The sequence below is a fragment of the Buteo buteo genome, chromosome 29 (assembly GCF_964188355.1).
Source record: "Buteo buteo chromosome 29, bButBut1.hap1.1, whole genome shotgun sequence".
NCBI classification, from domain to species: domain Eukaryota; kingdom Metazoa; phylum Chordata; class Aves; order Accipitriformes; family Accipitridae; genus Buteo; species Buteo buteo.
Window position 1 is genome coordinate 1,030,042 of NC_134199.1, and position 15,700 is coordinate 1,045,741.

Sequence of the window (15,700 nt, forward strand, 5' to 3'; positions counted from 1 at the left end):
TGTAAATCATTCCTGCATATTTCCTACATTTGCCACCTATAAGGAGAACTTCTGCTGGCCACAGAGGTTTTTGTAGATACCATTGTACAAAGATCCCTGCATGTGCTTTTAAAAACCTTTTCATATAATCTGAAGATGTGGGGAGATTCTAGTGATCTTGGAGTCTCTTGCATAAAGACCATCATTAGGTTGGGAGGATTCTACTAGAGCCTCTTACAGGCAAAAAGTTGTTTGTAAAAGACTGCTCATGTCTTTCAGCTCAGATTAATAAAGCTTGAAGCTGACGTAACAACAGTAAGGAGGCAGAGAATGAGCCTTCCTGCAACAGTACCTGCTCATCTCCATTAGGGTACACCAACAGCTTCCTGCTACTCCTGTTTAACTGCTTTTTTCATTAATTACTCTACTGATGACAGGAAAGCCACCTTCACTTTGCCTGTCTTCCCAATTCTGGCTTGGCACCTGCTGTCGAGATGCCAGAGCTCACTTCTGAGAAACTTTTTACAAGGTAATTGCATGGTGCTCTACTTTGTGCTTGTCATGAAAATGAAAGGGTTGCATAATGGAAGAAACAATCAGCTGGTTTTGTTTAATTTTTGTAGTATTGCACTGATCACATATACAGGTAACAAACCACTCACCCTCTCCCTAGCCTTGAGCAACCCTGGGAATGGTAAGCTCTTTTCAACAATATTCTTTGGCAGAACCTTCCTCTTGCATAAGACACAGTGGATTGCAACTCTTAAAATATAAACTATGAAACTTAAAAGTGGATGTTAGTTGAGGCAACTCACAGAGAGGTGGACTTTTTTTTTTCCCCATCATGCTCCAGAGCATGCTCCTAGAAGCCAGAAAGTTAAACATTTTTACACATTGGAGCACACGTTTATGTAAGTTGTGGGAGGTGGCAGTGAAGGAAGAGCCATCATCTTTATGAGAAAGTGGCACAACATGAAATTGCTGGTTACTTCTGATAGACCTCCATGGTCCTGATCCACTTTGGCACAGAGCTGTTTGTGCTTTTGGCTTAAGTGGCATATAGTGTACACCCAGCAGTAGCATGGGAGGGATAATCGAGAAGCCAAAGGCAGCATAGCTACTATTTAAAATACATGTATATGTAGGACGGAGGAGGAAAGTGGTAGGGTAAGAGACCAGAATTAGAAGCTGGCTGGAGCTAGAGAGGCTGATGGGTAAAGCAAATTACTCCATTCTTGCTGGTTATGGCCAGTATTTTGACCTGCTTGAGGAAAAGGAGGTCCTGTTAACAATATAAAGAGTTGCAGCTTGAAAGAAAGGGAAAGCCAGAATCAAGACAGGATAATCTTCATCTCCAGAAGCAAGATAAAACAATAAAAAATAGTCAGGGCTGCAAATTTAGCACAATAATTAAAATCTGCTCTTTCTGCTCATTGTTTTCAGAGGGAGGAGCAAATAGCAACTGGGCTCACAGCCTGGACATCCAGCTTAGTCTGCTGGCTGTTTGTGGGCGTTCTGTGCATCAGTTCTTGGCTAGCAATAAATCGCAACCCAGTCTACTTCTTGCACAGCTGATGACAAGTAATGACTAAATGGCTTATCATGTGCCACAGTCTTCTCTATAATCCTGCCCTCTGTTACCAGCAGATAGTCAGTTACCAGAGGTCAGTATCCTCTGGCTTTCTCTAGTCTAGCATAGCACAGCATCCTGGTTGTGACCCTACTTCATTCCTCAACAAAAATAAACAATGGAAAACTCCAGCCTCCAGAACATTCTAAGCTACCACCTTTTCCAAAGGGAAGTGATACAGGATTTCAGCAGAGCTTCAAGCTGAAATTCAATAGGAGACGCATCAGAGGACTTGAACAAAATGCTGGGTGACCAGCTGGCTTCCAAACTATGAAGACACAAGTTGACAACGGAGCACACTCCACATGTTGACAGACAAGCATCAAACTGTTCTCCACCACGCAATCACAGGCAGCCAAGACACTTGGGACATCCATGCACCAGTGTGATCCTATATATGGAAGCAACTGCGAGAATTTTTCTGGGAACATACCACAATTACTCAGTTAGTGCTTAAATAATTGTCTCCAGACAACACTACTTTACACATGTTCCCTCACCAGACAAGCCCCAAGAATGTACTTTAGATATTCCAAGTCTGATTAACCTCTACAAATCCTTCAAAAAAAACCACAGTGATGCTACTGAAAACACTGACAGAGAGGACATTAATCTTTCTCATTAAGAGTGCAAAATAGGCTGTTCATCAACGGTTATGCAGTGATATATTGAAGGACAATATCAGACAGTGCTTGCTTAAAAGGTATTGCATGGAAGCCAGCAGTCTTAATAGAGAAAACATGCACTGATCTGGGTTAATCAGGTTCACAGGGGATCAGGAGGGATGACACATTGCAGCTGGGCTGCTCATTAGAACAGTGTTGTCTTGTACTGGACAGGCATGGTGGCATATTTTGGAACTAAGCAGCAGCTATGCCTAGAATTGTACACATGACTTATGAAAGCATGCAAGTCATTCTTTAACCACTTTCCAAGCCAAGCTTATTATAACAGATATCATCATTTTCCTTACAAGACTGAAACAGTAACCTGGATAATATTCCATCCTAAGTGTTTAAGGTACAAACCTTCAATTTATGGGCAAAGCAGTGAGGTAATATATAGAGTTGCAAAGTGAAACTATACTGTAGTCTACTAGTTGCCAGCAGTTCAAAGGAAAAACAATCCTTCATTGTTAATATATGTTATCTATCAAGGATATTCGCAAGTTCCCACACTAAGTGGATCCTACCCAAAGCATCGTGCACGCTTGAGAGGAGAGTTGTGAACTACAAATGGCAAAACTCTCAGTGCAAAATACAGAAGTCACTGTAGAAACAAGTGCTGGCTGAGATGCTCTGTAGGGCATCACAATCTGTAAAGTAAGGGATGAATGCAGCAGATTTAGAATACCCTGGCTGAGAGGCCACCATGTCCAGCTCACCCAGAACTGGAACTTCTGTAGCTGTAGTCACCTCCACGTTGTCCTCACCTCCATGCTGTCAGCCAGGACAGTTTGACACATGAGGAGAGTTTTATGCACTCACCCAAAGTGTAGAAGTGGGGGTATTACTGCTCCACATCAAAAGCATCCCCTGCTCAAGGGGAATTACTACACTACTCTACAAATAGACTTAAAATATTTGAATATTTAAGTATATTTACAGTATTGCTGGAGCGTAACAGCATCCCTGCATTGTACAGAATGCCATGCCCACAAAAAGGCAGTGAGCTGAACAGCCCACCCTTGCTACCATGCCTTCACAATCCCCAGGGATAAAAGGTCTCATGAGCAACCTTGAGCAGGATGTCACATCTCCAAAGCATACTCCCCAGTACAGAAGGCCTGAAAAGACTTGTGCAATTTTTCCCATTTCAGATAACAAAATTTGCCAGTGTATCTACGTTGAACTAAATTACCGATTAATTTATAAAAGCAGACATCTACAGCACACAATGGAGTAACAAAATACAGAGGTTTATTGACAATTGCATGACTTATCATTTGATTTCCAATCCCCTTCTGTCCCGGAGAAATGCTCTTATCAGTCTTACTTGATGAGTTGAAAACATGGTTTAGATTCCAAATAAAGAAATGCAAGAAAATGAACATAGTTTAACTAATTTAAGGCCTAGTTGGAAGTTGCTGTTTAAAAGACAGGCACTGTAGCCAATGCACATCAGGTACTGAAAGATGCCAAGTCTAAGCTCAGTGTTACAGACAGCATCAATTACACCAGACCCTTCAATGCAGAAAGCAGCCTCTGGTTGACTTTTCCACATGGTAGCCTTTTAAAACCCTGTCAAGTACTGGAACAAGGAATTGAAACAGATAGATGTGTCTGAGACTCAGCCAGAGGCTAGACAGCACAGACTCAAGAATAGCTGCTAGGAAAAGATGTTTGGAATTTACATAAACCTATTCCAGGGTTACAGTTAGAATCACTGTCTTGTTTCCCTCGGGGCCAAATAACAGGAAGCTCCAAACCTACCTGAAAAGGTACAAAGGCATTGAAATCCCTACTTTCCATGGCTATCTCTACCCTTAGCACTGCCCCATGTATTTCACTTTCACTATTTGAAAAGGCAACTAAGTCTTCATGCAGTCATCCCACTTCTGACATCAACTGAACTGAGCAGTCTAGTAAGACCTATAATCACAGAGTGTTTTAGCACCTGGCCCAGAGATAGTCCCCTCTGAACAGTAGCAGTTCCCCGGGAACCTGGGCTAGAACAGCAGCGGATAAATGCAGATAAGGCCACTTGTTCTTTGGTGTACCTGAACAACTCCTGTTTCGGTATGTCAAATTTAAAAAGTCACTATTAAATACACTGAACAGTAAGCACCTAATGTTAACATTCATATATCAAAGCTCTGGATGTGATCAGAAAGTCCATTCAGAGAACAAATGATGGGAGCTACTCTCCCCAACAAATGTTTGTGCAAAACATGCACGTCTTCCAAACATGACTTAAGATAGCCAGCACAACCAAAAGGTTTGTATTGCTAAAGTCTTTGTTTCTCCAACTAGGATGCTCTACAGCATGTCTCAAAACAACTACAATTGTGGTTTCGGGAGAATCCATGTAGTTCTCCCAACCTTACCAACAAAAATCCGAGGCAGTCAAAGGCAAACATAAGGCTGACCAAAGACAAGAGAATTCACTAACAGAGTCAGCACAGACAAACAAAAAATGCACTGTGGTGAAGACAGCAGAACAGTCCTGGTTTCCACAGGGTACAAAGTAAAAACCTTTGGAGAAGCTAAGGCATTTCTATACAGGTTGGGTCAAAGCTAGCTGGCTGGACACCTCAGAATATTCTCCATGGTAATTGTACACTTTAAGTTGCTTGTGTTCAAAGAGTACCATAAAGCTATTGTTTGCACCCACATCTTTACTAGAAAATGTGCAAGCACTCAACCAGGATACTTTCAATAAAAGTCTTCTAGAAGCACCTACATGAAACAGTATGTTGGATTGATATTATCACTTGTCAAGAGCTAGTCATAGTAATCAGCAGATTACTGAAGGCATCAGAAAGGCCTGAATACTCTGGGAAGGGGAAGCCCATGATATTTATTAACATATGATGGTTTACGAGTATAAAAGAAACTTTCAGCATGTTTTGTCCTTGCATCAGCAATCATGTGCTGCAAAGCAAGAAAGGAGAAAGAGAACCAAAGACTGAAGACACTCAAAACCACGGTAGCACTACTTGTTCCAGTGGAATGTACTTACATTTTCAAGCGACTGCAAGTCAACTCACACTGTGAAGCTGCATTCTATTGCCTAGAGGAAAGCACAGCCTACCTGCTGTGCTTCAGAATCTTTCAGATGTGACCTCCAGGTCCCTACCCATTCACAACGTTTTACACGTTGACTGTATGGATAAGCCTGACTCCACAAGTGTCCTGAGCCACTAGCTAGCTAAGAACCTAACAGTCCAACGAACTTACCACAAAGTAGCACTGATCTTTCACAAAGTTACACTAATGTCCCCCTCTGCCACCCACCCAGGCAGGCCAATACTCATATCTTCCACAAGGCACCCTTTCCCTCCCCAGCCCTCCCTCCCCAAATCATCAGGTTATCCTTCCTACACACTTTAGCATAACCGTCATCCATCTGCCTAAGAATCTATCCACAAACAATAGTCTATAAACTGACCTTGCAACCACAGACAAGAGTTTCTGTGCAGACTCCGTTAGTGAAAGTGAACAGTTGACCCTAATAGAACGCAATACTGGATTTCCCCCCTGGCGGATTGAGAACTTTGTTGTGTGACCGTGGTCTTGGCCCTAATCGGGGCTCGTGATTGTCTATCTTGGGTTCTGGCTCCTTGCATCGCTCTTCTTTGCCCAGATCTTTTTTCTCGCCTCCATCTTCCAGCTGTGGTTTGATATTTTCCGTAGCTGAATAAAAAGAAAATGGATTAGATCAGCTTGCTATTCTGTACTGCACAAAGTGCCTCATCTTCTGTAGGCTGCATTCTTTCCCATGTCTCTCATCCACAGCACACTAAGGTTTCTCTTTATCTGTTCATTTTTCCTGAAGGAAACAGGCGCTGAGGAAGACTTACCCTTTTCACAACAATTCCTCTCTTCCTTCAGCAATCTTTCTAACAAGGATATGTAGGCTAAGCAATGTACCTTCAGAATTACTTTGGCAGTTCCAGGCAATTAAGAGATGCAACATACCAATGAATCCTTTCATACTGAGCTTGAAAGCAGTGTTCCCATCATTCTTCAACAGTAACTAGCTGAGCAATGATACGTTTTGTCACTCAGCTATTTGTTATTGACAACTACAGGAGGTCAAGATTACACACTTGAAGGAGATGGCAAGGGAGGAAGAAGCAATCTGATAGGAAGTTTTTCTACATAAACGGATTCCATATATATCCGTATATACATACATGGTATCAGCAGAGTACACACACACACACACATAGTATCAAGACTTACACCTGTGGTGTTCTCCTCAATAAGAGGAAGAGGACCATTTCCCTGAGACAAGTAATTAAATTTCTGACTAACAGAAGGAAAACTTCTCAGTTATATTATCTTAAACACCAGCCTTAGTCTTATGTTTCGAAGAGGAAGCATAAGAAACTACTCCTCAGAGCTTATCTTCTCAAAGAGAACAGAGAAAGGAATTTCTCTTGCTGACCTTCTAGCTTCTTTGGTGTTTCATCTTCTTTCAAGACAATGTGATCCTGCAAAGAAACCAAAAACTATCTCAGTGTATTATCGTTCTCAAACAATAACTCTGTCACAAAATCCGTCAGAAAGTTTTGTTTTGTTTCTGATCTAAGTTTATACTTTTATCATGGTAAAAGCCAACAGCTGCAGACACTGTGTGCAGCCCTTCAGCCCCTCCACCCCTACATAATCCCAAAAGCAGTGGCAGAGATAACTCCTATGTTACGTCAAGGTGTACATCTTGGACAATTCATTGAAACACAGATGAAGATGCTACATTAGCTCATCAGAGGCTTAAAACTTTGTCTATAATAAACAGTTCAGTCCAAAGGTCTAGAATTACTGTTCTTGTCAAGCACCCACTACCACCCATGATAAGTTGGTATTCACAACTAGAACACAAGCAGCCCTTCAGCACTCTATTTATATCCAGCAATTACCATTTTCAGTGAGTATCTGTAGTGACCTAAACAGTCAAGTAATTACAAAACCTTTTAAAACCATTTTCCCAACAACCCCAATTGATTGTCGGAAATACATTAAATACTTCAGAAAAGCTTGCATGTTTTCCCACCCATTAAATTCAACTTGCCATAATTTTTGCAAATATGCTATCTCCTTTCCAGCCCAGGATTTCCCACAATTCCAATGCTCTAATTAAAAACATGGGAATTTCCAAAGCATTTTCCTCTATTTAGTCAGGAATTCACAGGAATTAATGTTACATTAAAAAAAAACAAAAAACAAAAAAACAAACAACTAAAAAGAATCAGAGACCAGCCTGATAAAGGGGTACAGAGGAACAAAACAAAGCCCTTTCCTACACCAATAGCACTACTCCTGACAAAACCTAGCTCCCATTCTTTTTTTTTTCTTCTTCTCCTATCTTATGACCCAAATCCCCCAAAATATACTCCAGAGTCTGCATAAAAAGTTAAGCAAAACACACTACCAGCACCTTCAAATTTAAAGGGGAAAAAGGAGGAGGGAAAAAAAAAGTTAAATTGGACTAATCTTTTCTTCCTAAGGTTCCAGGAAAAATGAGACTGCTACTGCTTTTTCAGCACAAAGACAGCGAGCTGTGTTTCATGGGATGTTAAGTTTCCATGCCATCTGACATGTTAAAAACATTGCCAACCTAGTAGCTACTCACTTAATAGTATCAACTTAGAGTAAGGCAGCAGGTTGTAAATCCAAATATAGGGTATTTAAATACAGAAATAAAGTAATTGACAATGTATTCTCCTTTTTTCCAAACCCAGATTTGGTCATAACTACAAGCCTCTCCAGCTACCACACACCTCAGCTTTAAGATCAAAAAGTAACAACTGATACAGCAAGACACACTTTTGTCTGGCATCACAAAATCAAGTACATGCTGGACCTGACACTTTTTCACTGTTGATCACTTAAGCTTAATCTCCTGCTAAACTGCTTTCATGTTGAACATAGATACACATATTTAAGAGAGGTGAAGGGCACAGCCAGGCCACGTGAAGATTTATGACTGTAGTTCACTGGTGTTCACTGACTTTCCAGAGTTGGCATCAAGATCACCTCTGCTAAACTGCAGAATAAAGAGAAATACCTTCTTCCTATCTAGCTTAAATGCTGTGTGGCTGTGTGTGAAGAAATCCAGCTGTACCTCACTTACAAGGAAGACCAAAGGCTTCAGAAGCATTTTTTTTCCTCTTTTCTATTTTTTTTGAACACACATCCATAGTCCAATTAATAGTTTTACTGCAAACTACAGAGCGTGCTGACATCTGATATACCAAAAATAACAAGCTTAAAAAAAAGAAACTTTGGGAATAACTGTCTAACTTTAAGTTACCCTATGCATAATTCAGGTCTGTCATCTTAAAGAGAATACAGGCATTACATTGTGACAAGACTGTAAGATGACTCACTGAGCTGCTAGCTTCTTGGTTTGACAGCGAAAGAAGTACAAATACCTTAGGCTTATTTGGGTGTGCTCGCACAACACTGGTAGATACAGGAGACCCAAAGATATCACTTGTCTTCCCACCAGGTGGATTCATGCGTGGACGAGGCTGAGCAGAACTAGAATCCTCAAAAATACCACTTTCTTTTCCCCCTGCAAGGCAGTTGTTAGATATTATTTTTTTCTAGATGACTTAGTTTTACCACACTATATTAAAAAAATAATTAAAAAAAAATAATTCAAAGACTTCTAGAACCCTACTGCCTAGAGACTTATTTTTGCTTGCCTGAAGATACTAGTTGAAATCCTTTGTTACAAGAATTCACTAGAGTATCTCAGATTCACAGCTGAACTCACTGCAGCTAACTGATGACACAGCTCTAGAATGGAAGCAGTTTCCTTTCATCATTTCCTAGACCTCAACTAGGAAAGAATTAGACCCGGATGATGTGCTAAAAAAGTATGTGAACATGTAGATCACTGAAATATTCATATATTCAGAAGTCTGAGTAGATTTATTGTTCAAGGCCACTCAATTTGTAAAAATGCAACATAAAAACACAGACAGATCACAGTGTTCCACTTCCGGAATACGAAACCAGTTCTGTGCTGCAATTCAGAACCCAATCGTGTTGAAGGAGGTGGCTGCTCTTACCTGGAGGGTTTGTTCTTTTTGGAATGTTTTGAGGTTCTTCTGATGCTCCAAAGATATTGGATGCCATCCGGTGTGGCCTGCTTGAAGAAGAAACTTCTTCTGTACTCCCAAAGAGATTACTAGAACCTCCTCCTGGGGGCTTCAATACCCTGCATTGCAGAATGAGAGAAGAGACAAAAAAGTTCGTTTGAAATTTACAGCATTCAATATATTTGATATCCTCTCCCCATTCTCCCTTGTATGTTATGAATAACTATTCTGATTTGAACTTACTTCAGGTAATTCTGCTATGTCCATGAAGTATATATTTTTCAAGAGCTGTTCTAATAAAATATTCTCAAGTTCAGCACAAATATTGCCAGCCTCCTATTCAGTCAACTTGATCATTATGTTATCTACAATTACTTGGAACAGTCATAAAAGTGCCACCAGAACAAATGGCTATGCTATCTGCGGTGTTCCAGAAGCAACAGGAGATTAAGAGAAGACCTATGACTCTGGTTAGTATTTTAAAAAGAAACAGTATAGAATCAGACTTTCTGCTAAACTGCACATACCAACTTTGCATCTGTGATACAATTCAAACTCATCAACTTTTAATAAAGGCAGACATTTCATAACTACTAAAAAATTTGCTAGTTTCAATCATCAGTTATCATATTAGCTGCTGTAGAGTTTAGAATGGAAAGGTGGAATGCTAAAAAGCCAAGTTTTTAGTGGTCAAGATGCAAATCCATTACAACCAAAGCTCTGCACCAGAGGTATATCAAACGGATCCTCATAAAAATTGGAGGTTACAATAGAAATGGACTGACTTCTTGAAAACCTACCAAAAGTCATGCTTGTCCTTGAGTCCACAGTTAATACCTATGCCTCGTTCAACAGACTTCAGGTCCTGCCCTGAAAAGGAACTGCACTACTACCTGGGAGTAGAATCAGTGGAATTAATTGGAAAATTAACAGAAAAAGCATGGGAAAGCGATGAATACCTAGGTATCAAAAATAATCTTTACAGTTATGTCTACTTGACCAATTACGCACAGTCTTAGCAGCTGAGCAAAAGTAGTAGTTGAATTATACCTCTTTTAACCTGAATACTTGATCTGGGACCTAAACTAATCTTAGAGAACAGTTATAAATTGCAAGATCTTTATTCCACTCTACCTGAACAGAATTAAAACATCAGTGAATTCATAAAAGACTACCCCCCACCCCTGTAGATCTGTGACAGAAGCAAGACTTTTCAGGTTAGGTATCTGCCAGGCATAAATAAAGGTTCCTCTCCAAGCCAAGATCTAGTCCAACTTAACTCTAAGATTTAATTTCACAAAAGCAGAGATATTTGGCTGCCCTGTCAGAAAATGAGCTTTGTCAGCATTTCAGCTCTCAGGATGCAGAAAGCAGTTCTATTCTCTTTGGGAAGAAGGAGAAAAAAGTTCTTCTTTTAGTCTGGGAGTAGTTTATATAGACAGAATCGGCCTCAGAGAGACTGTCTTTACTGGCCAGTTTCAATATTTTAATCCTTAGTATGACTGTGGATTTAATGAACCCCTTTAGCTTAAGGGAATAACTAGAATTTCAGTAGACAGGACAACTGTATTGTCCACTGCACAGGTAAGATCATATCTAAGCAGAAGTTTTATTTACAATTTAGTGTCCAACAGACTACAGATCCAACCATGCTATAGGCTTTCCGTGTATGTTAGAATATCTAAAACTGCTATTAAACCAGACATCATATAGGCAAATTATGTATTTTGATCATTCACAATGGTCTAGAAACGATGAGGCAGTTTAAGCATTTAGACTTGGGAGATGGAAGGAAGAGAAAAGGGAACAGTAAAAAAAAAAAAACAGTTAGAGTTTGGGAAGGGGTTCCTGTTAAAAAAGTAGGTCTGCTAATATCCCTCATATAATTTAAAAGATTTCTGACTTTACCCATTCTTTTCAGCTATTTTTTTAATGCATCTAGTCTTTCTTGAGTTCTAAGCATACTAATCTAAGTATACTATCAAAGAGATTGAAAGGAAGAGAAACATCATTTATATGGATAGGAGTTTCTTACACTATAGATTCACTCCATTTACCATGCTGTTTTCTTAACACATGCCTACAAGCGTAGGGGGGAATAACAAAATAACTACATTCAAATCTTTTTTGTTTAAGAAAAACAACCAGTCACAAGAATCAAATTACTTCTCATTCCTGCAACTGGATTTAAGATCCATTGCAGAAAAAAATTCTAGAGGAACCCCATTTTAAGATTAAAGGTATTCATTATTCAGTTAACAAACCTAATTAAGCATCAAAAGAAATCCAGCACCAATTGATGTTACATTGTCCTCCCATTTTCAGCTCAGTATAAATACTAAGAAAATCCTACTGTTGCAATGAATAAGTCAGAGGCATCACTTGAGGTGCTTATGAAGCACTTTGAAAGCAGCATAATAGGTGACCTTTTCTGCCAGCATCACTCAAAAGAATGTCTTGACTCTACAGACACGAAGTGGATTTGCCTCCTCAATTTCAGAAACTTCTAATTGCTAGGAACTTTCCAAATATTCCACAAACATTCAAGTGGCTGCGACACCAGGTCCATAAAATTCTAACTAATGCAAAGTCAGATAACTACGTTATTCACAGGAATTACCAAAAATAATCTTGAAGTACAGCAACAAAATCTTTCAGTTTACGATAGCAAAGAGGACAGGGTTTTGCACTCCTTCACTTCAGCCAAAAACTGGGAAGAATACAAAGCTATTTTCTTGCTGTGTAGCCTCTAGAGCACTGCTGACCTCCTTGTACTCCCACATCACGCAGTTCTAGATCAGAGTGAGACGTGCAGGTCTCCCAAACCAAATAAGAAAATAAGATCTACCCTGTGAATCCTACCAAAGGAAAACAGCATGCTGAACTTGATAAGCCAGTGTGTTCTGCTTCAACAGAGTACAAGGAAATTCAACATACACTTTATAGTAATTTTAGTTTATATTGGTATTATGCCAGCTTACATAGAGATATTTTTCTGTCTTGTAGCCAGAGAAGTTATTCTTTCTTCCTTTGCAGGGGGGTAGGTGTTGTTTTATTCTTTTAAACAGTAATGAAAAAAGCCCCCTTTGTTTTCTATGCAATCTAAATCTGCCCCTCCTCCTCTTCCCCCTCCCCTCCAGTAGACTAGAAGTCTGTCAATTCATCTAGAATAGCTAAATTAAGAACCCTACCCTGTAAGTTTAAAGCCTCTACTAATTGCTTTGTTCTCTTCTGGCAGGCTTGAAGAATTTTAATTAGTTATTGTGGTCTTTTTTCCCTACATTCTAAAACACTTAAATTTGAATGCCCTTTCCTCATTAAACCTTTCAGCCGACCTATGGAAGAGGTGCCAAGACTTACCCATTACACTGACTATATATAAATAATTTTTTTTTTTTTTACATCTGTCTGAAAGTTAAACACTGAAGTCCTACCAGTTTTCAGACAGTTCTAATAAAGCAGGTAAAATAGGAGAGTTTCATTATACATAATGCAACTAGCAGAAAGCCAGCCAGAAAGCAAGTGTTAAGGTTTGCTATACCAGGCTCTAAAGCAAAGACCAGAAAGTTACTGGGGGCACTCCTGCTGTTGGATCAATACGAACTCATGGCTCATTAAACAGGTCACTCATAAACAAACAACAAGCTTTGTTAAATCAGCTATGCTCTGGATCTGAAAGCAATATTCTGCAATAACACTGATGGGGAGGAGGAGAAAAATGTGTATTACATTTCCAAGATGGCTACCTTTACCATTTTCAGCTCTATACAGTAGCTGCTAAACTGCTCATATACTAGACAAATTGAGGATACATAAAACCAATGCACCTTTATAGTGTGCACAACAGTAGAATGGTAGAATTCTGTCCTGCTTTGCTTTCAGAGCAACAGCAACTCTTAGACATGCAATTCCTTGTTTTATTTTGGAAAAGCAAAACTTCCTTAAAAATACAAAGTGTCATTATTAAAGTTTAATAAAACTAGGCAGTTAATTTGATTCAGCAAACTAGCTGTTTACTATATCACTGTACACATTAACTGGATCACTAGAGATACATCTCACTGGGCAATTATTTAAGTGGAAGCTTTCATTTAAAATATTTTTAGCATCATTTATTTCTAACAGTAATACCCCTGTATTATGAAGTTCTCAAAGTGCAAAGCATTTGTTTATAATTTCCTCACAAAGATTTTCACATTAGGAAGAGTTATTTTTTCCCCACTTCCACAGCTGTTGGTGGTTGCTGCAGGGATTTTGAATTAGGCTCAGTTTTAATTAGAGAAACTTCTACACATCAAGAACTGCAAAAGGATCTGCATTATCATCAAATAAAGTTTCGTTTAGGGAAAGAATAGAATAAGCTCTGGAAAAAGTGTCCTCAAACCATGTACTTTTTGCTTTTGATGGCACAGGCCATATGTCAATAGTCACCATCTCAGAGACCACTCTATAAAAATCCAATAACGCAACGTATTGCAGTACTGCAGTATGCACGCATGCTGTGCCAGGTCTGTTTATATAGCTGCGTATTGCCACAATTTGTCCTCAGGCACGATGAAAACACTCTGCTACAATGCCAGAGAACAAGCTGGAACAAGACCACCTTTCCTTGCTGTTAACTAAAAAGTTACGATGGTCTGCATTCCAGGTTCTATCCAGAAACCCAATTTATGAGTTAAACGTGGTTTTAAAATTACCATGAGAACAGAAGCTGCCTGGAGACTATACTAAGGGCAGTGGATCCTCAGGAGTCTTTTAAAACCAGGTCATAGCTTAGAGCAACTGGAAAGAAAGGCAAACTTAAAGCACCCTTACACAATTTCGAAAGCCTTCCTTCCCTCCGAGCACATGACTGCCTGGCAGATGGATTGACCATTCCAGCTCCAAGTTACTAGGATATACGCCCTCGTCCAAGTACAACAATAGAGTTCAACTTCGTAAGGCAAGAACAAGCCAACACCTGCTTATGCGGGCGTTTGCGTTGGACCCCCTCAAAGCTCCAAAGAGCGTAACCAGGCCCACCCCCCTCCGTGAGGGGGTACGAACATGGGGGAGAAGGGACGCCACAGCGCCAGGCCTTTCTTCCCGCACGGGAATCCCCTCAGCATCCCGCTCGGTAACCCCCGCAGGCGCTCACTCCCCCCCTCCCAGGGGCGGGCCCTGCCCGGTCCCAAGCCCAAGGCGGCAGGCATCGCCGGGAGCGCAGCGCCCGCTCCCGCGGCGGCGTCACCCCCGCCCCAACCCCCGGGGCGCGGGAGAGGTAAACTGAGGCACAGCAAGGTCACCGAACAGGCGCCGAGCGCCGCCGCCCTGCTGCCTCCTGCCTCAGCGGCTACCGGAGGGGTGGGCGGCGGCGCTCCCGCCCACCGCGGCCGAAGAGGCCCCTCCGTACGGACCCACTCCCCTCAGCCGGAGCCCCCACCCCGCCTCCCTCCCCTCAGCGCCGCGCCTCAGCCGGAGCGCCCCCCCCCCCACGCTCCCTCTGCCTCCCGGCCCTCAGCCCGGGCACCCGCCCTCGGCGCCGCGCCTCAGCCGGAGCCCGCACGCCGCGAACAAAGCCCCGAACAAAGCTCTGCGCCGCCGCACGGCGCTTCCCGTTTCCCCCTTCGCCCCCCGCACCGCCACACCCGCCCCCCGCTGCGCCACCTGGAGCTGGGCTTGGCCGAGTCGGCCTCGGGGCCCTGAAACATGGTGGCGGACGGCAGGATCGACTCCACAGCCCCGCGCGCGGCGCTCCGCCTCAGCTGCCTGGACAGCAGGTAGCGCCGGCGGGCGGGCCCGCCCTGCCCTACCCTTGGTCGATCCACCTGCCCATCGCGTCGAGCAGCCTATCGAACGCAGCCCGCCCTCTCGAAATCCCGCCTACCCGGCGAGCCTCGCGGAGGGAGGGAAGCTCGAACGGAGCCCGCGTCGCCGTTCCTCCTGGCCGCCTCCCATTGGTAAGGCCGCGCGCCCGTCAGAGCGGGCTGCAGAGCCATTGGCTGAGAGGAGGAGCGAGACGAGCGGCGGGCGGGCATTTAAAGGGCCAGGTAGGGTAGTGGTACCCCAACGGCAAGCGTCCAGCAGAGCAGTGCGGCGTCAGCGGCGGGCCCGGTCGCCTTCCCGCTGAGGGGCCGCGGCCCAGCAACCGCCGGCTGTCAGCCGCCCGCTCCCAGCCGCCCGCTCCGGAGCGCGTAGTGCCTTCCCCGCGGACGAGCGCCCAGCCGGCCGGGCCTCTCGGGCGACAAAGGCCAGTTTTTGCCCAGGGAGGGGCGGCGCCCTGCGGCAAACGGCTGCGACAGCCCCGAGAGGGCTCGGCCCCGGGCCGTGCTCCGGCC

General features: G+C 42.6%; 1 protein-coding gene across 1 annotated transcript; it reads right to left on the reverse strand.

Annotated features, from left to right (window-relative positions):
- Nucleotides 1–3,506: 3,506 nt before the first annotated feature.
- JPT2 (Jupiter microtubule associated homolog 2) lies at nt 3,507–15,152 on the reverse strand. Its single transcript, XM_075018282.1, has 5 exons — nt 15,030–15,152; nt 9,354–9,502; nt 8,709–8,851; nt 6,722–6,767; nt 3,507–5,964 (listed from the first exon to the last, which is right to left on the reverse strand). Exons 1-5 carry the CDS (start codon nt 15,071–15,073, stop codon nt 5,780–5,782), a joined length of 567 nt encoding a protein of 188 aa, XP_074874383.1. The 5' UTR covers nt 15,074–15,152; the 3' UTR covers nt 3,507–5,779.
- Between the last annotated feature and the right edge of the window lie 548 nt (nt 15,153–15,700).

Coding starts and splice junctions, on each gene's coding strand:
- JPT2 (XM_075018282.1), bottom strand. CDS start 15,073: ATGTTTCAGGGCCCCGAGGCCGACTCGGCCAAGCCCAGCTCCAG. Junction 8,852..9,353: donor AAAAAGAACAAACCCTCCAG/GTAAGAGCAGCC, acceptor ACTGCCTTGCAG/GGGGAAAAGAAAGTGGTATT. Junction 5,965..6,721: donor AACACCAAAGAAGCTAGAAG/GTCAGCAAGAGA, acceptor CTTTTTATTCAG/CTACGGAAAATATCAAACCA.